This window comes from Lithobates pipiens, unplaced genomic scaffold (assembly GCF_037356315.1).
Source record: "Lithobates pipiens isolate NorthernLeopardFrog02 unplaced genomic scaffold, aLitPip1_a1.2 Scaffold_1, whole genome shotgun sequence".
NCBI lineage: Eukaryota > Metazoa > Chordata > Amphibia > Anura > Ranidae > Lithobates > Lithobates pipiens.
In genome coordinates, this window is record NW_027507685.1 from 107,989,788 (window position 1) to 108,015,168 (window position 25,381).

The following is a 25,381-nucleotide window of genomic DNA, read 5'->3' on the forward strand; positions in this document are numbered from 1 at the left end:
TGTACACGTCATCATGCACGCTTTCAGCGGACTGTCTGCTCATCGTGTGTGGTCAAGTCCGTTCATGCAAATTTTGAACGGACTGTCTGTCGGATTGTCTGCCGAACTTAGTTGGGCAGACAATCCGCCCCTGTGTACGCGGCCTTAGTGTGTGTTGTGTGCCTCCAGCACAGTATACACCTGTATCTACCCTTTATTGCTGGTGTTCTTTCATACAGGCATCTGCAGGAGTTAGTGGGTGTTGTGTACCTACAGCACTGCACAGTATACACCTGTATCTACCCTTTATTACTGGTGTTCTCTAATACAGGCATCTGGAGGAGTTAGTGGGCGTTGTGTGCCTACAGCACAATATACACTACCCAATTGCTGGTTTTCCCATCTCCCTGCAGGCCATTACTATGTCTGGAAGGCCAACAAGGAGAGGCAGACAGTCACAAGCCAATAAAAGAGGGCAAGCAGCCTCTGTGTCTAGAGACAACAGTGCTGGTCGTGGACGCAATGCATCATCATCAGCACGTGACCATGGGACACGCTTGTCCTTATTTTTGGCAGCTGGACAAGTTGAGCCGCATCATGCCGAAGACTTGGTAGAGTGGATGACCAAGCCCTCTTCATCCTCCTCATCCTCTCTTACCCAGGCTCAGGGTACTAGCAAAGCAGCTGCCAACGCGTCCTCTTCCCTCGTCTCAATGTCATCAGTCACTCCTTCCCTAGATCCACCATGTCCTCCTGAGGAGTCCCCCGAACTGTTTGAGCAATGTGTTGGGTACATGCTCCAGGAGGATGCCCAGCGTTTTGAAGGCTCTGATGATGATGCCCAGCTAGAGGAAGGCAGTAGTGTGAGCGCAGAGAGAGGGGATGCTCAAGAAGGACAGCAATCTGGCAGTCATGTTCCAGCAGCTGCAGCATACTGCCAAGTTTGCTCCAGTGATGAAGAGGGAGGGGATGATGAGGTCACTGACTCCACGTAGGTGCCTGATAGGAGAGAGGAGGAGGAGGCACATCTTCGAGGCAGAATGCCTCTGCACGTTATTCCAAAAGTTCTTTGGTGTGGGCCTTTTTTGAGACGAGTGCATCAAATCCCACCGCTGCTATTTGCAACATATGTCTCAAGCGTATCTCGCATGGCCAAAACATCAGCCGCTTGGGCACCACATGCTTGACCAGACATATGTTGACCTGCCATGCAGCTCGTTGGCAAGCGTATCTTAAAGACCCACACCAAAGAACAAAGCAGACCTCTCATTGCTCCTCATCAGCTGGGATCTCCAACCCCACTAGACCTTCAGTCCTCTCTGAAACCTGCACTGAGAGGAATGAAGGTGTAGAATTAGGTGTGTCACAGCCAAGTACTTGTGGACATTCTGCTAGCAGTACACCCACGTCTGATTGTAGCAGGAAAATGTCCCTGCCCCAGCTGCTGGACCGTCGAAAGAAGTTCACTCCCAGCCATCCACATGCCGCACAGCGGTTGAATGCTAGCTTGGCTAAATTTCTAGCACTTCAACTGCTGCCTTTTCAGTTGGTAGACTTGGCCCCCTGAGTTTGTGCAATGTGCGGTTCCTCAGTGGCAGGTCCCCAAATGCCACTTTTTCTCACGGAAGGTGATTCCGGCTCTCTACCGGCATGCAGAAGGCAATGTCCTTGCCTCGCTGTCCTTGCCTCGCTGGACAGGGCATTCAGCACTAAGGTGCATATTACCGCTGACTCATGGTCCAGCAGGCATGGACAGGGATGTTATGTTGAATCGGCCCAAGAACCGCTTATATGTGACATGCCCACCAGGTGGAACTCAATGTTGGCCATCAATGAGTACCTGTGCGACTACGGCACCAGGACAGGGTCAGGGGAGCTCAGTTTTTTCTCACCACGCCAGAGGGGCATGATCAGGGATGCATGCACTGTCCTGTCACCATTTGAGGAGGCCATGCGGATGGTGAACAGTGACATTGCAAGCTTTATTGACACTGTACCTCTTGTCCACCTGTTGGAGCATACGCTGCATGGAATAATGGAAAGGGCACATGAGGCAGAACAGAGGCAGGAAGAGGAGGACTTCCTTGCCTCTCAAGGCCCCCTTTATACAGACAGTGTTCCTGCTGTGCCACCCATCACACAGGAAGAGGACGAGAAGGAGGAGGAGGCTTGTGTCAGCATGGAGGTGGAGCCTGGCACTCAGCATCAGCAGCAGCAGTCTTATAGGGATGATTTACAGTCCCAAGAAACACGTGGACTTGTACGTGGCTGGGAGGAGGTGGCTGCGGATCATGTTGTCCTTAGTGACCCAGAGGACTCCAGACCGAATGCCTCAGCTAAACTACGCTGCATGGCCTCCCTGATCCTGCAAAGCCTGCGGAAGGATCCTCGTATTCTTCGGATCAAGGAGAGGGACCATTACTGGCTGGCCACTCTCCTTGATCCACGGTACAAGGGTAAGATCCTTATCTTGCCGTCGCAGAGGGAGCAGAGGATGAGACCTCTCCAGGAGGCCTTGCAGAAAGGTCTGTGCAACGCGTTCCCAGAGACTGGGAGGTTACAAACTCCTGGTCCTGGACAACGTTTTGCTGAGGCTTCGGTCAGTCACAGAAGGAGCCGTGGAGAAGGTGGCCATCTGACCGATGCGTTCAGACAATTTTTTAGTCCGCAGCCCCAGGGTATAATCAGTTCCAGCAACCATCGCCAGCATCTGATTTACATGGTGCAGGAATACCTAGGGGAAAGGTCAGACTTGGACACCTTTCCCACCGAAAATCCTCTGGCTTTCTGGGTCTTGAGGATGGATCACTGGCCAGAGCTTGCACAGTATGCAATTGAGCTACTGGCCTGTCCTGCATCCAGCGTTACAAAGCTGCTGGTGGCTTTGTAACAGATGACAGGGTGCGCCTGTCCACCAACTCGGTTAATCGACTGACCTTCATAAAGATGAATCAGTCTTGGATCACCACCAGCTACCAAGCACCTGAAGCTGATGTAACCAAATAATTTTTTTTTTAAATGTCACATCCCTTCAAGACTGCCTATGCTGATGCTGAGTGTGACTGTCCTGTTATGTTGAATGACTATCCTCTTCCTCCTCAATGATCCTTCTGATATCTTGGAAGAACATTTTTGGTTCTGGGTGATGCCACCAGCCCAATTTTTCAGCCTCTGTTTAACAGGGGCGTGTAATTAGAGCGCAATACTTTGCAGCAGGGCTCATTCTTGCACTACAAATAAAGTATATGGGAGAGGTTGCAGTGTCGTGGCACCAGCAGCAGTGCCTAAGGCCAATTTTTCAGCCCCTGTTTAACAAGGGCATACAATTTTTGATGCAATGCTTTGCAGCAGGGCTCATTCCTGCACTCCAACTAGTGTATATGGGAGCAGTTGCAGTGTCGTGGCACCAGCACCAGTGCCTAAGGCATGTAATTGATATAATATTTCACAGCAGGGCCCGTTCCTGCGCCCACCGAGAGTAACTGTGAGGACTTATAGTGTTGTGGCAACGGCACCACCACCACAACCACCAAAGGTCCAGTTTTTCTACCACTGTTCAACAATGGCATGTAATTACAATTCTTGATATAATCGTTCACATGAGGGCGCTCCAGCGCCCACCAAGTGTCACTTTGAGGGTTTACGGTGTTGTGGCAACACCAACACCTTAGGCCCCAATTTCTGCAGAGCATATAGGGCAGGCCCCTACTTTCAAAAATCCAACTTACAAACGTCTCCTACTTGCAAACGGAAGGAGACAACAGGAAGTGAGATGAAAAAAGACGGACACCCCAAAAAATTATTTAAAGTTTTCCAAAAATGTTAAAAATAGATTTTTTGACTGGAGCTATACTTTTAAAATGTAACAGTTCAAAATTGCAAACAGATTCTACATAACACAACAAACCTACACAGTCCCTGTCTTGTTTGCACCGCTTGTATACTGCTGTTCTGAGTATATAGGGCCTGGGGGCCCCACGCTTTTCCTTTTTTTAATTTGGGTACGAGGTTCCCCTTAATATCCGTACAAGACCCAAAGGGGCTGGTAATGGGCGGGGGCTACTCATGCCATTTTTCTCAATGATTTTCATCCGTATTGCCGGAACCAGATATTACATTAAAACCGCAAGCAGTTTTAAATTACTTTTTTTTTCCGTTAAATGTCATTTTGTGCAGGGACTGTTCTAAACACGGGAAACATGTGCCAATTCACAGGCATACTATAGACACCCCCAGGCACGATATTTAAAGGAATATTTCACTTTTTTTTTTCACTTTAATCGGCATTAAAATCAGTGCTCCTGAAAAAGCGGTCATTTAAAAAAGAAATTTAGCCATTGACCCATGTCCCCTGGGGCAGTTGCCAGGTCCCCAAACCCTTTTTAGGACAATATCTTGCATATTAGCCATTAAAATTAGCACTTTTTATTTCAAACGTTCGAGTCCCTTAGACTTCAATGGGGTTCTAAAGTTCGCACGAATTTTCGGTCCCTTCGAAAGTTCTGATGCAAACCGAACCGGGGGGGGGGTTGTTTGGCTCAACCCTAGTCAGCAACTGCAGTATTTGTAGCTGCTGACTTTTAATTACTTTTTTTTTTTTTAAGCGGAACACCGCTTTAACTATTACTAACTATTAAATTATCGGAAATTCCTTTCAAATTTGGCTGTTAGTGAATGTAACAGTTACGAATTATCCGAAATAACAAATGCTGCATCTAAATGAAGGGAACGTAACACATTAATAATAATAAATAACAATAATAATAATAATAAAAACTTTGTATTATTATTATTATTTTTATTATTAATTATTATTAATTATGCTGTACATACGTAGCTTCCTGAAAACAATACGAATTATCCAAAATAACGAATGCCGCATCTAAACGAAGGGAACGTAACATATTAATAATAGTAAATAACAATAATAATAAAAATGTTTTATTATTATTTATTATTAATTATGCTGTACATAGATAGCTTCCTGAAAGCATGCCAGGAAGCTAGGAAGGGCACAGAGGGAGGATTTAAACTGAGCAATCAAAATCGTACTTATATAGGAAATAAATGATCTCCTGTTTATTCTATCACAATGCAATGTTACAATGTATATATTTGCTCTCCTTGTTCCTATCTTTGGTGTTTGACGTCTCTCCTTGCCCCCACCTTTGCGTTTCGTCTCTTTTTTATTAGATGATGGCGTATGGCGCTTTCTTGCACAAAGGATCTTTTTGCAGGAACTGGTTCAACCTCCTGGATCTCCTAGTGGTCAGCGTGTCTCTCATCTCCTTCGGGATACAGTGAGTCAGGACGATTGTTCCTTCCCTCGGCCTCCCTCCGTGGGGCAATGTATATCAGGAACAGAACATTCCAGGTCTTATAAATAACAAAAACTAAAAGAAGATGTTCAGATATCGAATGGAGGGGAACACGGCAGGGAAAAAGAATAAAGCCGCACATGCCCCTTCTCCCCCCATCCCCATCCTTGTCCCAGTTGTGCTGAAATGGGCAGAGCCAGGGATATTCAGCTCCTGGCACTGAGTTTGGGGCGCATTCCCCTTCTCCCCTATTCCCCATTCTTGTCTCAGTTGTGATGAAAGGGCGGGACCAGGGACATTCAGCTCATGGCACTGAGTCTGGGGCACTTGCCCCTTCTCCTCCCCATCCCCATTTTTGTCCCAGTTGTGATGAAATTGGTGAAACCAGGAAGAGTCAGCCAATGGCACTGAGTCTGGGGATCATGCCCCTTCTTCCCCACCCCCATTCTTGTTCCAGTTGTGCTGAAATGGGCGCGGCCAGAGACAGTCAGCCCCTGGCACTGCGTCTGGGGCACATGCCCCTTCTCCCACCCCATCCCCATTCTTGTCCCAGTTGTGCTGAAATGGGCAGAGCCAGGGATATTCAACTCCTGGCACTGAGTTTGGGGCGCATTCCCCTTCTCCCCTATTCCCCATTCTTGTCTCAGTTGTGATGAAAGGACGGGGCCAGGGACATTCAGCTCATGGCACTGAGTCTGGGGCACATGCCCCTTCTCCTCCCCATCCCCATTTTTGTCCCAGTTGTGATGAAATTGGTGGAACCAGGAAGAGTCAGCCAATGGCACTGAGTCTGGGGCACATGCCCCTTCTCCCCCCACCCCCATTCTTGTCCCAGTTGTGCTGAAATGGGCGGGGCCAGAGACAGTCAGCCCCTGGCACTGCTTCTGGGGCACATGCCCCTTCTCCCACCCCATCCCCATTCTTGTCCCAGTTGTGATATAAGGGCCAGGGCCAGTCAGCCCATGGCACTGAGTCTTGGGGCACATGCCCCTTCTCCCCCCACCCCCATTCTTGTCCCAGCTATGCTGAAATGGGCGGAGCCAGGGATAGTCAGCCCATAGCACTGAGTCTGTGGCACATGCCCCTTCTCCGGCGCCCTCCCCATTCTTGTTCCAGTTGTGATATAAGGGGCAGGGCCAGGGACAGTCAGCCCATGACACTGAGTCTGGGGCACATGCTACTTCTCCCCCACCCCCATTCTTGCCCCAGTTTTGCTGAAATGGGTGGAGCCAGGGATAGTCAGCCCATGGCACTGAGTCTGGGGCACATGCCCCAACTCCCCCCACCCCCATTCTTGTCCCAGTTGTGCTGAGATTGGCGGAGCCAGGGACACTCAGCCCATGGCACTGAGTCTGGGGCACATGCCCCTTCTCCCACCCCGATCCCCATTCTTGTCCCAGTTGTGATGAAAGGGGCAGGGCCAGGGACAGTCATCCTATGGCACTGAGTCTGGGGCACACGCCCCTTCTCCCCCCACCATCCCCATCTTTGTCCCAGTTGTGATGAAAGGGGCGGGGCCAGGGACAGTCAGCCCATAGTACAGAGTTTGGGGTATATGCCCCAACTCCCTCCCCACCCCATTTTAGAGTCATTCGCTGTGACCTGACGCTCGTTGTGTTTGTATTGCAGCTCCAGCGCCATCTCTGTGGTGAAGATTCTGCGTGTGCTGAGAGTGCTGCGTCCACTGAGAGCCATCAACAGAGCCAAGGGGCTGAAGGTGAATTACTGTCATAGAGCACTATAGAGCAGAAGGATGACTGACTTATAAGGCTGATTTACTATTGAAAATATTCACTGAAAAAAAAAAAGTGTGAATATTTACTTCAATCTTCCTTGCTTTAATAAAATATTTCTGGGTGTCTCCTCAGCATGTGGTCCAGTGCGTGTTTGTTGCCATCCGAACGATCGGTAACATCATGATAGTCACCACCCTTCTCCAGTTCATGTTCGCCTGTATCGGGGTTCAATTGTTCAAGGTAACAACTCTGATCTGTGTGTGTGTGTGTGTGTGTGTGACGTCATCACTGTACTTCAACTAAAGCTTCATTTTTGCTGGGATCGGTCACTTTTTTTTAATTTATTTTATTTGGGTTTTTTTGGGGGATCAGACACCTAGGTGATGAATATACACAGGATGCAGAGATTTTTATCAATCGTTGCAGATTCTTCACTACTGAGACAGGCAATTTAAAGCAAGCCTATACTTAAAATGTAAAAAAAAGTTTAATTTTCTCTAATTCCCAATTACAAGCAGCAGCACTACTGCCTACGCATGTGATCAAGACTTTTCTGACCAGTTAGATACAATGCTTTTTCTCATTATATTAATGTTATTATATTTTTAGTATTGATTTTGTTATTATTATTTATTTTTTCACAAATGTTGTTGTTATTCTTATATATATTTTTTTTTATTATTTCAAATTATTATGTTATGCTATTATAATTTTTTTTAATTATATATTTAAAAATATTATTTCATGTTATTATTATTATTACGGTATATTATTTTACCCGCTTTCATACAGGGCCTATTCTGGCATATCTCTCCTATGTGTATAAATCCAAATATTTTTGCTAAAAAATTATTTAGAAGTCCCTAAACATTTTATTTATATATATATATATATATATATATATATATATATATATATATATATATATAGATTTTTTTTTTTTTTCCTTTGCAGAGACCCTAGGGATCTAGGGATTAAAATGGCGTTCTTTTTTTATGTAACATGGTGTTTGTGCAGCAATTTCTCAAATGCGTTTTTTTATTATTATTTAAAATCGGGCACACTCATGGAATGGCGCCAAACTTTGGTACTTGAAAATAGGCGACGCTTAATTATTTTTTACCGGGTTACCGGGGGGGGGGGGGGGGGGGGGGGGGGGGTCGTGGCTGGATGTGAACCAGGCAGGACAGGATGTGTTTCCCTGAAGCGCCGGTTCTCTCCTGCTAAATAATCAGATTTTCAGAACTTTTCTTCCTAGCTACTCCTGTCCCCAGAGGTCAAAGGTCAAGAGACATGGCTGACCCACCCCCACCAAAGTATTCTGCCTGCCCCAACTAAGTCGGGGAATGAACAAGTCGGGCCAGCTCCACACACGGGCCCGGATTTAGGCTCCCCCTCCGCTATCTTGCCTTCTCCCCACACATCCAAGAGCGCCAAGAAACAGGCCAAAAGGATGGCACATGAGGCTGTCCGTCAAGCCCGTCAAGCCTGTTGGGCGCTATTCTTTTCAAGATTCCAGTTCCATATCTCGTACCGGCCCGGATCCAAGAACAACAAAGCGGATGCGCTCTCGTGCATGTTCCCTGAGTCCTCCCAGGTAACGGAGCCTAGTACGATCTTGACGCCTCACAACTTCCTTCTACTCCCACAGCCTGACTTACTTACGGCCATCAAAACAGCTTCAGTCCATTGCAATGACCCAGTCCTATCTACCTTGGAAAAACGTGACAATCTGTTTTGTGCCCGAAACAAGGTCTTTGTTCCCCTTGAGATTAGGACTCAAGTTCTAAAGACTTGCCATGATCACAAATTGGCCGCCCACTTTGGGACACAGAAAACAGCGGAACTGATCTCTCGTTCTTTCTGGTGGCCAGTAGGGATGAGCCGAACACCCCCCGGTTCGGTTCGCACCAGAACTTTCGAACGGACCCCAAATTCGTACGAACGTTAGAACCCCATTGAAGTCTATGGGACTCAAACGTTCGAAATTAAAAGTGCTACTTTTAACGGCTAATATGCAAGATACTGTCCTAAAAAGGGTTTGGGGACCTGGCTCCTGCCCCAGGGGACATGGGTCAATGCAAAAAAAAGTTTTAAAAACGGGCGTTTTGGCGGGAGCACTGATTTTAATGACGATTAAAGTGGAAAAAAAAGTGAAATATTCCTTTAAATATGGTGCCTGGGGCGTGTCTGTAGTATGCCTGTGAAGTGCCACGTGTTTCCCGTGTTTAGAACAGTCCCTGCACAAAATGACATTTAACGGAAATAACGTCATTTAAAGCTGCTTGCGGTTTTAATGTTATATCTGGTTCCTGCAATATGGTTGAAAATCATTGAGAAAAATGGCATGGGTAGCCCTCCCTGCCCATTACCAGCCCCTTTGGGTCTTGTACGCATATTAAGGGGAACCCCGCACCCATATTAAAAAAAGGAAATGCGTGTGGCCCCCAGGCCCTATATACTCAGAACAGCAGTATACAGGCGGTGCAAACAAGACAGGGACTGTGTAGGTTTGTTGTGTTAAGTTGAATCTGTTTGTAATTTTCAACTGGTACATTTTTAAAGTGTAGCTCCAGTCAAAAAAACTATTTTTAAGCTTTTTGGAAAACATAGGGAAGGGTTATCACCCCTGTATAATTTGTTTTGTCGTCCATCTTTTTTCATCTCACTTGCTGTTGTCTCCTTCCGTTTGCAAGTAGGAGATGTTTGTAAGTTGGATGTTTGAAAGTAGGGGCCTGCCCTATATGCTCTGCAGAAATGGCGGAACAAGGTGTTGGTTTTGCCACAACATTGTAAGCCCTCAAAGTGACTCTTGGTGGGCGCTGGAGCGCCCTGCTGTGAACGATTATATCAAGAATTGTAATTACATGCCATTGTTGAACAGTGGTAGAAAAATTGACCTTTGGTGATTGTGGTGCTGGTGCCACAACACTATAAGTCCTCACAGTTACTCTGGGTGGGCACAGGAACGGGCCCTCCTGTGAAATATTATATCAAGAATTGTAATTACATGTCCCTGTTAAACAGGGGCAGAAAAATTGGGCCTTAGGCACTGGTGCTGGTGCCACCACACTGCAACCTCTCCCATATACTCTTGTTTTATTGCAGGAATTAGCCCTGCTGCAAAGCATTGCATCAAAAATTGTAATTAAACGCCCCTGTTAAACAGGGGCAGAAAAATTGGGCCTTAGGCACTGGTGCTGGTGCCACGACACTGCAACCTCTCCCATATACTCTTGTTTTATTGCAAAAATTGGGCTGATGGCATCACCCAGAACCAGAAATGTTCTTCCAACATATCATCGGAGGAGGAAGAGGATAGACAATCAACATAACAGGACAGTCACTCAGCATCAGTATAGGCAGTCTTGAAGGGATGTGATATTTCAAAAAAAATTATTCGGTTACATCAGCTTCAGGTGCTTGGTAGCTGTGGGTGATGCAAGACTGATTCATCTTGATGAAGGTCAGTCGATCAACTGATTCGGTAGACAGCCGCACCCTGTGATCGGTAACAAAGCCACCAGCAGCACTGAAGGTGCGTTCCGAAAGAACGCTGGATGCAGGACAGGCCAGTAGCTCAATTGCATACTGTGCAAGCTCTGGCCAGTGATCCATCCTCAAGACCCAGTAAGCCAGAGGATTTTCGGTGGGAAAGGTGTCCAAGTCTGACCTTGCCCCTAGGTATTCCTGCACCATGTAAATCAGACGCTGGCGATGGTTGCTGGAACCGATCATACCTTGGGGCTGCGGACTAAAAAATTGTCTGAAAGCATCAGTCAGACGGCCACCTTCTCCACCGCTCCTTCTGACCGATGCCTCAGCAACACGTTGTCCAGGACCAGGAGTTTGTAACCTCCCAGTCTCTGGGAACGCGTTGCACAGACCTTTCTGCAAGGCCTCCCGGAGATGTCTCATCCTCTGCGATGGCAAGATAAGGTCGGCAACCTTACCCTTGTACCGTGGATCAAGGAGAGTGGCCAGCCAATAATGGTCCCTCTCCTTGATCCGACGAATACGAGGATCCTTCCGCAGGCTTTGCAGGATCAGGGAGGCCATGCAGCGTAGGTTAGCTGAGGCATTCGGTCCGGAGTCCTCTGGGTCACTAAGGACAACATGATCCGCAGCTACCTCCTCCCAGCCACGTACAAGTCCACGTGTTTCTTGGGACTGTAAATCATCCCTACAAGACTGCTGCTGCTGATGCTGAGTGCCAGCCTCCACTTCCATGCTGACACAATCATCCTCCTCCTCCTCTTCCTCCTCCTCATGCTCTTCCTGTGTGATGGGTGGCACAGCAGGAACACTGTCTGGATAAAGGGGGCCTTGAGAGGCAAGGAAGTCCTCCTCTTCCTGCCTCTGTTCTGCCTCAAGTGCCCTGTCCATTATTCCACGCAGCGTATGCTCCAAGAGGTGGACAAGAGGTACGGTGTCACTGATGCATGCACTGTCACTGCTCACCATCCTTGTGGCCTCCTCAAACGGTGACAGGACAGTGCATGCATCCCTGATCATGCCCCACTGGCGTGGTGAGAAAAAACCGAGCTCCCCTGACCCTGTCCTGGTGCCGTAGTCGCACAGGTACTCATTGATGGCCCTCTGCTGCATGTGCAGCCGCTGCAGCATGGCCAACGTTGAGTTCCACCTGGTGGGCATGTCACATATAAGGCGGTTCTTGGGCAGGTTCAACTCCTTTTGGAGCTCAGCCAGCCGAGCACAGGCATTAAATGATCGGCGGAAATGCACACAGACTTTCCTGGCCTGCTTCAGGACATCCTGTAAGCCGGGGTACCTGCCCAAGAACCGCTGCACCACCAGGTTAAGGACGTGAGCTACACAGGGCACATGGGTCAGTTGTCCCTGTCGGAGGGCGGAGAGGAGGTTGGTGCCATTGTCGCAAACCACCATTCCTGGCTTAAGCTGGCGTGGCGTCAACCACCTCTCGGCCTGCCCCTGCAGAGCTGACAAAACATCCGCCCCAGTGTGGCTCCTGTCCCCCAAACAAACCAGCGCAAGCACGGCATGGCATCGTTTTGCCTGCGTACTTGCATAGCCTCTGGAACGCCTACGGAGCACCGCTGGTTCTGAGGACAGAGCACTGGAAGAGGCCATGGAGGAAGAAGAAGAGGAGGGGGTGGAGGAGAGAGGTGTGTCACAACCAATAGTAGCATTTTGGAGGCGTGGTGGTGGAACAACCTCCAACACTACTGCACCTTGTCCTGCATCCTTCCCAGCTGCCAGAAGAGTGACCCAATGGGCCGTGAAAGACAGGTAACGTCCCTGTCCATGCCTGCTGGACCATGAGTCAGCGGTAATATGCACCTTACCGCTGACCGCCCTGTCCAGCGAGGCAAGGACATTGCCCTCCACATGCCAGTAGAGAGCCGGAATCGCCTTCCGTGAGAAAAAGTGGCGTTTGGGGACCTGCCACTGAGGAACCGCACATTGTACAAACTCACGGAAGGGGGCCGAGTCTACCAACTGAAAAGGCAGCAGTTGAAGTGCTAGCAATTTAGCCAAGCTAGCATTGAACCGCTGGGCATGTGGATGGCTGGGAGTGAACTTCTTTCGCCGGTCCAGCAGCTGGGGCAGGGACATTTGCCTGCTATAATCGGACGTGGGTGTACTGCTAGCAGAGTGCCCGGAAACACTTGGCTGTGACACACCTAATTCTACACCTTCATTCCTCTCAGAGCAGGTTTCAGAGAGGACTGAAGATCTAGTGGGGTTGGAGATGCCAGCTGATGAGGAGCAAGGAGAGGGCCGCTTTGTTCTTTGGTGTGGGTCTTTGAGGTATGCTTGCCAATGAGCTGCATGGCAGGTCAACATATGTCTGGTCAAGCATGTGGTGCCCAAGCGGCTGATGTTTTGGCCACGTGAGATACGCTTGAGACATATGTTGCAAATAGCAGCGGTGCGATCTGATGCACTCATCTCAAAAAAGGCCCACACCAAAGAACTTTTAGAATAACGCGCAGAGGCAGCGCTCTGCACAGGCGGAGCTCTACGGTGTGATTCAGTCGGTGTGCTGCCCCTAAGTTGGCCCCCGGAGGGCATCCTGCCTCGTTGGACATGTGCCTCCTCCTCCTCCTCCCTCCTTCCAGGCACCCACGTGGAGTCAGTGCCCTCATCATCCCCTCCCTCTTCATCGCTGTAGCAAACCTGGCAGTATGCTGCAGCTTGTGGAACATGACTGCCAGATTGCTGTCCTTCTTGAGCATCCCCTCTCTCTGCATTCACGCTACTGCCTTCCTCTAGCTGAGTGTCATCATCAGAGGCTACAAAACACTGGGCATCCTCCTGGAGCATGTACCCAACACTGTGCTCAAAGAGTTCAGGAGACTGCTCAGGAGGACATGGTGGGTCTAGGGAAGGAGTCACTGATGATGACATTGAGAGGAGGGAAGACGATGCGTTGGCAGCTGCTTTGCTAGTACCGTGAGACTGGGTGAGAAAGGATGAGGAGGATGAAGAGGGCTTGGTCATCCACTCTACCAAGTCGTTGGCATGTTGCGGCTCAACATGTCCAGCTGCCGAAAAGAAGGACAAGCGTGTCCCATGGCCACGTGCTGATGACAATGCACCGCGTCCATGACCAGCACTGTTGTCTCTAGACACAGAGCCTGCTTGCCCTCTTTTATCGGCTCGCGCCTGTCTGCCTCTCCTTGCTGGCCTTCCAGACATGGTAATGGCCTGAAGGGAGTTGGGTAAAAAAGCAGTTGGGTAGTGTATATTGTGCTAGAGGCACACAACACCCACTAACTCCTGCAGATGCCTTTATTATAGAACACCAGAGATAAAGGGGTATATACAGATGTATACTGTGCTGTGCTGGAGGCACACACAACTTCCAATAACTCCTGCAGATGGCAAGTGGGCTCAAATAGAGAAGAGCTATGTAGGTGGATATAGCGGTATGTACTGGGTACAGAGCACGCAGACAGCACGCACAAGCTCCTAACACTACTGACTGCAAGCTCTATTATAAAAGATAGATCACTAGCTATATAGGTGAGGTGAATATAGTGGTGTATACTGCGGTCAGGGCACGCAGACAACAACCACTACACAACAGCAAGATCGAAAATCGGCCGAAAACGATCGGTGTGTACTGTGTTGAAGGTACACAGAACACCCACTAACTGCTTCAGACGCCAACACACTACACAAGGCCGCCGCGCTGGCGGCCTTATATAGTGTGGGGCGTGCACTACACAGCCTGAGCTATGATTGGCCACAGGCATCCTGCCTGTGGCCAATCATGGCTCTCCTCGCTGCTGGCGCTGCGATTGGCCAAGCATGCGGGGGTCACAGTGCATGCTTGGCCAATCATGAGCCAGCAATGCACTGCGCCATCGCAGTGCATTGTGGGCCGTGAGCGCCACACGAATTTGGCGCGAACGGACCAAAACGTTCGGACTTCGCCAAACGGGCGAACAGCCGATGTTCGAGTCGAACGTATGTTCGACTCGAACACGAAGCTCATCCCTAGTGGCCAGGTTGGAGACAGGACTGCCAGACTTACATTGCCTCTTGTGTACCGTGCCAGCGTAGCAAAGGTCACAAGATCAAGCCCTGGGGCCTGTTAAGGCCTTTGCCCATTCCTGACCGGCCTTGGGCAGACGTGTCAATGGATTTTATTGTGGAGCTACCGCCCTCGGAAGGTTTCACCACAATTCTGGTAGTAATCGACCGTCTTTCAAAGATGGCCCATTTCCTATCTATTGTCGGTACCCCCTCTGCTCTGGAAACTGCCAATCTCTTTATTAAGGAGGTTGTCAGGCTCCATGGGGTTCCCAGCAGTATCACGTCAGATAGAGGTCCACAGTTCACCTCTAGATTCTGGAGAGAACTCTGCAAGATACTGGAAATCAAGATCTGTTTGTCATCGGCATATCATCCCCAAAGTAACGGGCAAACTGAACAGACAAACCAAACCCTTGAGCAGTATCTTCGCTGCTTTTGTTCAGGATCTCAAAATGATTGGTCGGCCCTGTTGCCATATGCAGAATTCGCCTACAATAATTCAATTCATACAACTACCAACCAGACTCCCTTTTGGATCAACTGTGGGTTTCACCCTTCTTTCCTCCCCAACTCCATCCCAGAATCCACTGTTCCTGCGGTCCAAGATCAGATAGCCACCATCCAATCTAATTTCCAAAGGATCCAGGAGACCATACAGAAGGCCCAGGATGATTATAAGAAATACCATGATAGAGGAAGGAAGGAGAACCCTACCTTTAAAATTGGCGAGGAAGTCTGGCTATCTGCCACTAATCTTAAACTTCCTTGTCCCACACGCAAGCTGGGTCCCAGATTCATAGGACCATTCAAAATCAAAAGGGTAATAAATCCTGTAGCCTTTGAACTAGCTCTCCCTGAATCGTACAGGATACACCCTGTTTTCCATGCCTCCCTTTTGAAGCCATTGGTTCCTAGTCCTTTTCTTGGAAGAGAAGTGCCTCCTCCTCCACCCATCAAGATCGATGGAGAAGATGAATTTGAAGTGGAAGCTTTACTAGGATGCAGGAAAGTCGGTAGACAAATACAATACCTGGTAAAATGGGAGGGGTATACTTCAGAAGATAACTCCTGGGAACCATCCAAGAACCTTCATGCTCCCAAATTAATAAAGACATTCCATCAGCAACATCCGGAATTGATGGCTAGCTTGGGCTGGGGGGCACTGTCATAGGATGCGCACGGGTAAAGCGCTCTGGCGCACAGCTGTGTGCAATAGGAATAAACTAAAGCACACAAGCACACACACACAGGGTGTGACCCCTCGCTGACCTATAAAGGAAGTGAGGTCATCCAAACACACTGCTGGTTTGTCTTCAGCTTCCTGTGTTTCCCACGTCTGTTCCTGTGATCTATATTACCCGTTGTGACCCGGATTGCCTCATCAACCTCGCTGATCTTCTCCTGACCCGACCTCTGGCTTGACCTTGGACTCCCGCTTTCTGAACGTGTTTGACCCTCAGCCTGCATCTGGACTTACCTGCTATCTCCTGTGTTCGACCCCCGGCTTGTCATGGATTATCCTTCTGTCTCAGCGTTCCTAGTACTTGTTGTCTTCTGATCTGGACTGTGTTTGACCCCTGGCCTGTCTCCTGGATTCTGCCTTTGCCTTACGGACTTGCTACCATTGCTTCTGGACCTTCCCACGGGACATCACCTTTCAGCTCTGCTCAAGCTACCTGCTGATCTACTAGCAAGTGACTGTCCTACAGGTAGCTTGTGCCTCTTGGTGCAACCACCCTCTGTGCCACCTTCAGGGGTGGTCTGAGCCGAGTCGCAACAGTGACCGCTCTTTGCATCTTGGCCTCGGTGAGTACATTTGTATGATATTGGCCTTCCATATGGGGAAAGGGACGAGGAGCTGGAGACTCTCTCCTGGTTGGTTGCAGAATAATGAGGTATCCTCTCATATACTGGACTCGATTACAGCATATTGGAAGGATAATCGGCAGACCCTCCTATCGTATGAGATGCATTTAAGGCAGTAGCCAGGGAGGAATATATATCTGTTATAAAAATGTTGCTGGTGGAGCAGAATGCTGAAATTCTTTCATTACAAGAAGGGAATGTGCGGAGGTCAATGCTGGTAGCCCCTCTCACTCCTCCTATTCGGCCTTGTTGGAGGCCAGGCATCTGCTCTCCTTACATTTCAATAACCTGCCGCATACGGAAGCCAACCACAGAGCTAATTCCCTATTCTTGGAGGGTGATAAAAACAGTAAACTGTTATCGTTGTTGGTAGCCGACTACAGCCAGATTGCGAATATTCCTGTCATCAAATGTAAAAATGGAGCTCTCGGTAATGACCTTTCTATTATTATGGCTGAATTTAGAGATTTTTTTTCCACTCTCTATGCACCTATTCCCAAATATGACCAGACTGCCCTACATACTCTCTTGGAGGGTCTTGTTCCCCTGAGTTTGTCGGACTCAGACCGGCTGGCTCTGGTTGCCAAGATTACTACCAAGGAGGTGGTTTCCGGCCATCTTTGCCTTCCCACCTCACAAGGCCCCTGGGCCTGATGGATTTCCTGCAGATTATTGCAAGTTCTATGTAGATCAGTTGGCCCCCAGACTTACTGCACTTTTAGAGCACTGTTTGCAACAACAGATGCTCCCTGACTCGATGCTAGATGTTCCTCATACAGGCCTATTGCCCTACTGAACATGGACCTGAAAATTCTCACGAAAGTGTTGGCGAATAGACTTGCTGGAATTATTACCTCTTTTGTGGATATTGACCAGACAAGCTTTATGCCTGGCAAGTCTACTGACATGAACCTGAGAAGATTATTATTTTTTAACAGAAAATAGTTTTTATTTAACAAATCAGCATTACAAAACATTCAGCATTTGGCATTAAGTATCTTATTCGTTACAGCATCAGACCAAGACATCCATTCAGGAATTTAACATCGTTCAAGTCCATAATTTTGTCCTCTTTGCATATCTTACCTGATGGGATCTAAGCATATTCTAGAGCCTATGCCAGAGTTCAGTAGGTCGTTTAGCCGCTACCCTCTGAAAGACTGTTAAGTGCATAGCAGGTTTAACAAGTTGAGTTTAATCTTCCTGTGGCAAGGCAGGGCGGCGCCCCGTATTTGGGGGGGGGGGTGAATACCCCCACCCGAGCAGAGGGTAATCCATCAATCTGTCCCCTATCCTCGGTCCCTCATCCACGTGCAGCCGCCCTGGCCGACCAGACTTTGTCGAATTTGGCAGGGCACTCTGAGAAGATTATTTACCCACTTGTAGCTTCCTAATCTTGACTCCCCTACTAGAATCATAGTTTCTATTGATATTGAAAAGGCGTTTGATTCAATATACTGGCAGTATATGCTCACAGTTCTGGAGAAAATGTGTTTCAGCCCAGTCTTCAGAAAATGGATCTCGCTCCTATATAGCAACCCCAGGATGGCCATATGGTTGGGCACTAATACGTCCCCTTTCTTCTCGGTGGGCAGGGGCATCAGGCAGGGTTGCCTTCTGCCGCCCTTCCTATTTGCTCTCATGATGGAGCCCCTGTCGGTTGCCTTGAGATCGTTACCAGAGGTTAAGGCAATTAGAGTAGGTAACCTTGATGAAAGTCTGGCACTCTATGCTGAAGACTTGTCACTGTTTCTAAAAGACCCGAGAGAATACCTGACAGCGGCATTGCTGCTTATTGACAAATTCACTACCTTCTCAGATTTGAAGGTTAACTAGAATAAGTCCTCTATCCTGCCTCTAGATGCAGGTACAAAAGAGGTAGGACCCTAACTTGCCACTGTGATGGGTTTCAATGATCACATAACTTGACACCCTCACTGACCTTCTTTAAACAGAAGGCCCAGGCATGGCAAAAGCTTCCATTATCATTAATAGGGAGGATTAACCTATTAAAGATGAAAATTCTACCAGTTATTCTATACTTTCTAAAGCCGCGTACACACGTAGCCGTCTGTCCGACGTACTTAGTCTGGCGGACTTCCCGCCAGACTGTCCGTCGGACTTTCCGAACGGGCTACTTGCCCACACACGGCACTTTTTCAGCGGACTAATACGGCGTACTAAGTCCGCCGTACTATCCGCCCTACTTTTGAAATGAACGGACTCGCCCACACACGCGGAGGAAAGTCCGCTCATTTCGAGCGCGTCTCCAGGTAGGCGGGGCCCGCAAAGGATACGTCGCTGGCCCCGCCGCCTGGTATGGACTTAAAGGGGAACCCCAACGCCTAAAAAAATCGGCGTGGGGGTCCCCCCAAAGTCCACAACAGACCCTTGTCCGAGCACGCTACCCGGCCGGCCAGGAAAGGAGGGGCGAGCGAGCGCCCCCCCCCCTCCTTAGCCGTACCAGGCCGCGTGCCCTCAACATGGGGGGTGCCTTGGGGAAGGGGGGCAGCGCGCCCCCCCCCACCCCAAAGCACCTTGTCCCCATGTTGATAAGGACAAGGGCCTCTTCCCGACAACCCTGGCCGTTGGTTGTCGGGGTCTGCGGGCGGGGGGCTTATCGGAATCCGGGAGCCCCCTTTAATAAGGTGGCCCCCGGATACCGGCCCCCCACCCTATGTGAATGAGTATGGGGTACAATGTACCCCTACCCATTCACCTGTAAAATAAAGTACAAAAAAAAAAAACACAACACACAAGATAAAATAATTTATTGCACAGCTCCGGGGGTCTTCCATCTTCGGGGGTCTTCTCGCCAGACTCCTCCGCTATCTTCTTGTAGCTCTTTTACTAGCGGAGGAGCCCAGCATTCTTCTTCGTCGCCGCGGCCTCTTCTTCCGACTTCGGGGGTCTTGTCCCCCTCTTCGGTTCTTCTGCCGGGCCACCGCGCCTTCTTATAGCTCTTTTACAGGCGGTAGCCCGGTCTTCTGTCGCCGCCGCCGCCGCCGTCGCCACCGCCACCGCCGCCACTGCCTTCCGTTCTTCTTCTTCTTCTTCTCCTCCTGGAGATGTTGACTCGACGTTCTCTCCGGCCGCAATGCCAGGGACGCGCTGCGCTGCGACTTATATAGGGACAAGGGGCGGTGCCACATGGGTTGATGTCACATGGGTTGGTGTCAGATGGTGACCCCGCCCCTTACGATGTCACAGTCCCGGAGGATGCTGGGACTGTCGCCATGTGACATCAACCCATGTGACCAACCCATGTGACATCAACCCATGTGGCACCGCCCCTTGTCCCTATATAAGTCGCAGCGCAGCGCGTCCCTGGCATTGCGGCCGGAGAGAACGTCGAGTCAACATCTCCAGGAGAAGAAGAAGAAGAAGAAGAAGAATGGAAGGTGGCGGCGGCGGCGACAGAAGACCGGGCCACCGCCTGTAAAAGAGCTATAAGAAGGCGCGGTGGCACGGCAGAAGAACCGAAGAGGGGGACAAGACCCCCGAAGTCGGAAGAAGAGGCCGAGGCGACGAAGAAGAATGCCGGGCTCCTCCGCTAGTAAAAGAGCTACAAGAAGATAACGGAGGAGTCCGGCGAGAAGACCCCCGAAGACGGAAGACCCCCGGAGCTGTGCAATAAATTATTTTATCTTGTGTGTTGTGTTTTTTTTTTTTGTACTTTATTTTACAGGTGAATGGGTAGGGGTACATTGTACCCCATACTCATTCACATAGGGTGGGGGGCCGATATCCGGGGGCCCCCTTATTAAAGGGGGCTCCCGGATTCCGATAAGCCCCCCGCCCGCAGACCCCGACAACCAACGGCCAGGGTTGTTGGGAAGAGGCCCTTGTCCTCGTCAACATGGGGACAAGGTGCTTTGGGGTGGGGGGGCCGCGCGGCCCCCCCTTCCTCAAGGCACCCCCCATGTTGAGGGCACGCGGCCTGGTACGGCTCAGAAGGGGGGGGGCGCTCGCTCGCCCCTCCTTTCCTGGCCGGCTGGGTAGCGTGCTCGGACAAGGGTCTGTTGTGGACTTGGGGGGACCCCCACACCGATTTTTTTCGGCATTGGGGTTCCCCTTTAAGTCCATACCAGGCGTATTAGTACGCCATATTAGTCCGCTGAAAAAGTGCCGTGTGTGGGCAAGTAGCCCGTTCGTAAAGTCCGACAGACAGTCTGGCGGGAAGTCCGCCAGACTAAGTGCGTCGGACAGATGGCTACGTGTGTACACGGCTTAAGACACACACCCATATGGATACCTAAAACATTCTTCAGAAAGTTGGATGGTATCACCAGTTCTTTCCTATGGTCACCCAAACCACCCAGGATAGGGTTGAAGGTACTGAAGGAACCCTGGGGTTAAGGAGGTTTGGCCTTGCCAGATTGGAGGAAATACTTTATAGCGAGTCAGTTGGTGTTTGCTCATCGATGGCTGATTTCCAATGCGGGAGACTCAGCCACGGTATTAGAATCGGCGCACCTGGGATCATATGAGTCTTTGAGGTTGGCCATTCATAGAGATAGGTCAGATCTTCCCCTTACGATAACTACGAAGGCCTCCATCTAGGCATGGAAAGAAGTGCTTAGGCTAGCATGCCCCAACCATCTGGGCTTTTCTCCCTCAACCCCCTTGTGGATGAATCCCAAATTGCCTCACTTCTATTCTTTTGCGGTCCCCATGGTGTGGGTCTCCATGGGAATCAAACTACTCAAAGACATCACTAGAGAGGGGGAATTACTGACCTTTGACCAGCTCAAGCATAGACATGACCTCCCCAATTCGCATTACTTCAGATTTCTCCAACTACGTCACGTATTCCAGGCCCAGTTTGAAGACAGAGCCAACGAGTCCTTTCCTTCGGACTTAGAAAACCTGCTTATGAGGAACTTCCTAAAACGTTATCTGTTACATATAAAGAATTATTTAAGAAAAGGCTGTTGGCAGTGGCTAGATGTAGGGAAAAGTGGGAAGCGGAGGTCTCTGACATCCAGGGTGAAGACTAGGATGACATGTGGGATCAACTGATCCACTTTACATTTTTGCATACAATTTATTATACACCAGCTAGACTGGTTACCATATACCCGAATGTTCTGGCGGAATGTTGGAGGTGTACCTTTTCACCGGCAGCTGCAGACCTTATCTTCTGGAGGTGCCCTGGGATCCAACAGTTCTGGACTGAGGTTGCCTCCTGTATAGTGGAGGTCCCTGTCCCACTGACAATCATAGTGAGCCTTCTGGGATTGGTGGAAAAGGTGGTTCCATCTCGGGCACACCGAACTCTAATCAATATCTTACTATTTTATGGTAGGAAGGCCATATTGCTACATTGGAGGAAACCGGAGGCCCCTACCTTGCCCATTTTGGACTGGTGAATTCCACAATGCCCTATTATAAAGCAACCTACCTGTCATGTGTGGTTTGAAGGCCATTTACATATGTGGGCGCTACTTACGTATGCATTCACTTCTGTGCGCAAGCACACGTGGGGACAGGGGCGCTTTAAAATTTTCTTTATTGCATAATTTACTTTTATTTTATTTTTTTCCTTTTCAGTTTTCTTTCCCTTTAAATATTTTTTTTTTGTAAACATCCCTTGTAATAGGAATAGGGCACGACAGGTCCTCTTTATGGACGGATGTGGGGTCATCATGGTGTATATTGAGTTTTTTTTTTATTTTATTCATTAAAATTTATTTTTTTCCCCAAAAAATTGTGTTTTAAAAAAAACGCTGTGCAAATACCACGTGACATAAAAAGCTGCAACGACCGCCATTTTTTTCTCTATAAGACCCCTACATCTCTCCTCTAGGCTGGAAAGACTGAGATAAAAAAAAAAAAAGATCTCTGCCTTTCCAGCCGAGTCCGCCCGGTAATGTGAAGTCATAACGTTGCGCCCGGGCCTCCGAAGGTCATAGAAACTGCCGGAGACCTTCTGGCGCCGGCGGGTTCCTTCTCCGGCTCGCCGATTGCACAAGCCGGTTAGAAGCATTGGGGGGCGGCGGGAGGGGATTCTCCCTGTAGGGACAATCAAGCGGCTGAAACCCCAGGACCTCATGTGACGTCCACCTAGGGGGGAGGAGCATAGATATTTTGGTAAATAAGGCCACTTGCTTGTCAACTTTGCCTACAATTCCCTGAATTCTGATCTCTTGGACGTCACTTTGTATTGGCTATTGCTTTTTTTTCTTTATTGTCTGTATAAGTCATCAGCTGTCCAATCAGGTGGCTGAAAATTTGCCATTTTTTTAATTTATTTTTTTCTACAGGGGAAATTCTATAGCTGCACCGATGAGGCAAAGCACCGTCCTGAGGAATGCAAGTAAGTGTCCCATCACCTTCTACAACCCATCCAACAAACTGCTGTTAGGCCCCATTCACACTTCACGGGAACTTGTGATTTTGGGTGAGGGATTTTTTTATTTTATTTTTTATTTTTTGTGTTATTCTGGGCCTTAAAGTTGCTGACCCGGCTTTTTCTACCATTTTTTGTTTACAAGTTTAAATCAGTATTTTTTGGTAGAAAATTACGTAGAACCCCCAAATATTATATTTTTTATTTTATTTATTTTTTTAGCAGAGACTCTAGGAAAAAAAAAATGATGATCATTGCAATTTTTGTATGTCACGGTATTTGAGCAGTGTTTTTTTTAAAACGCAATTTTTTGGGAAAATATAAATTTTAATGAATAAAAAAGTTACGAATTATCCGAAATAAGGAATGCCGCATCTAAACAAATGGAACAGATCAAATTTATAATAATACATAACAATAATAATAATAAAAAAAATTATTATTATTATTATTTACTATTAATTATTTCCATTCCAATTTCTTTAGATGCGGCATTCGTTATTTCAGATAATTTGTAACTTCAGATAAATTCGTATTCGTTACGTTCGCTAACAGCCAAATTTGAAAGGAAATTCCAATACCTATAATTTAATAGTTAGTTATTTTATTTTTATTTTGAATATTGGAATTTTCATTCTTTCAAATTTTCGGATTTTCCTTTCTTATTTTCAGATTATAGAATTTACAAATTTTCGAATTTACAAATTTTTCCTTTCTTATTTACAGATTTTCGGATTTTCGAATTTACAAATTTTTTAATTACGTTACGTTCACTAACAGCCAAATATGAAAGGAAATTCCAAGACCTATAATTTTAATAGTTAGTTATTATTAGTTAGTTATTATTTCGAATTTTGGGATTTTTGTTCTTTCAAATTTTTGGATTTTCCTTTCTTATTTTCCGATTTTTGTGTTTTCGAAATTTACAAATTTTCGAATTTACAAATTTTTGAATTACGTTATTTGAAAGCCAAATTTGAAAGGAAATTCCAATACCTATAATTTAATAAAGTTAGTTATTATTAGTTAGTTATTTCAAATTTTTGGATTTTCGTTCTTTCAAATTTTCGGACTTTCCAGGACTGGAAGTGATGTCATGACGTTGCTCTAGTCCTCCAAGACCATAGAGGGGATCAATGAGTATCTACTCTTTGATTGCCTGTGGGAGCAGCCAGCAGCACCGTTCTCGGATCATTTCTCGGGCGAGCTGGTGTCCCCTCCCGCCTCTACAGAAAGCATTCCAGCGTCCAATGAGAAAGCCACCCACCTGCTGACAACAGAGCTATGGCCGATAGCTTCAGCCATAATCGTGGTACACCACCTGCAAACTGCAACGTATGGATACATATTATGGTCGAAAAGTGGGCGTACCACCCTGCATTTACAATACAAAGTATCACATGCTAATATATAAAATCAGGATGTCCACTTAATAATTTTGCCTTCACCACGCACATTCCAGGGGCACATTCATCATCTACAAGGAAGGAGACGTCACCCATCCAATGGTGCGAGAGAGAATCTGGCACAACAGCGAGTTCAACTTTGACAACGTTCTCTCGGGAATGATGGCGCTCTTCACCGTGTCTACATTCGAAGGCTGGCCGGCGTAAGTATTGGTGAATGGCGGAGGGGGGCTGGATCCGGCGTAAGCAGCCAATGGGGATAGGGGAGTCAGGGGCACAGAGCACCACTACCTCTACCAGGACCACTTGGTGCCTTCGGTGCTCTGCCTGTCCTTGTGTCACCTTTCTGTGTGTATTATTTCTAGGGGGTCAGTTGTAGCTGGACAGGATCAGGGGGTGGGGGGGTTGTATTTTGTTGTGAGAGGATCTATTGTTGCTGGGAAAGTCTGTTTTTACTGGTGGGATTCTATTGCTGCTGGGGGGGCAGTTGTAGTTGGGAGAAGTCTGGGAGGTGTGAAGGAGGATCTATTGATGCTGGCTGCTGGGGATCTCTTATCACTGCGGGGGATCTATTGTTGTGGGGGGATCTATTGTTGCTGGGGAAGTTTCTTTTTACTGGTGGGGTTCTAGTTCTGCTGGGAGGGGTCAGTTGTAGTTGGGAGAAGTCTACTTATGTGGGAGGGGTGATGGAGGATCTATTGATGCTGGCTGCTGGGGTATCTCTTGTCACTGCAGGGGGGTGGTCTATTGTTGTGGGGGATCTATTGTTGCTGGGGATGTCTGCTTTTACTGGTGGGGTTCTATTGTGCTGGGGGGGGGTCAGTTGTAGTTGGGAAGAATCTACTTTTGAGGGAGGGATCTATTGCTGCTGGCTGCTGGAGGGTCTATTGATGCTGACTGCTGGGGGATCTCTTGTCACTGCAGGGGGGTGGTCTATTGTTGTGGGGTTCTATTGTGCTGGGGGGTCAGTTGTAGTTGGGAGGGATCTGCTTTTGAGGGAGGGGTGATGGAGGATCTATTGCTGCTGGCTGCTGGAGGGAGGGGTGGTGGAGGATCTATTGATGCTGGGGATGTCTGCTTTTACTGGTGGGGTTCTATCGTGCTGGGGGATTCTACTTTTGAAGGAGGGCTCTATTGTTGCTGTCTACTGGAGGGTACATTGATGCTGGCGTTTGGAAGATCTATTGTTGCTGTTAG

The 25,381-nt window shown here is 48.3% G+C and overlaps 1 protein-coding gene across 1 annotated transcript in view; it reads left to right on the plus strand.

The window, feature by feature from the left end:
- The window catches only part of CACNA1F (calcium voltage-gated channel subunit alpha1 F), a 287,992-nt gene that overhangs the window by 133,426 nt on the left and 129,185 nt on the right, over window positions 1–25,381 (plus strand). The window contains exons 24-28 of the mRNA XM_077472367.1: window positions 5,173–5,279; window positions 6,927–7,014; window positions 7,166–7,273; window positions 22,693–22,745; window positions 24,241–24,387. Of these exons, the coding sequence (XP_077328493.1) occupies window positions 5,173–5,279; window positions 6,927–7,014; window positions 7,166–7,273; window positions 22,693–22,745; window positions 24,241–24,387 (503 nt within the window). The remainder of the gene's footprint in view (window positions 1–5,172; window positions 5,280–6,926; window positions 7,015–7,165; window positions 7,274–22,692; window positions 22,746–24,240; window positions 24,388–25,381) is intronic.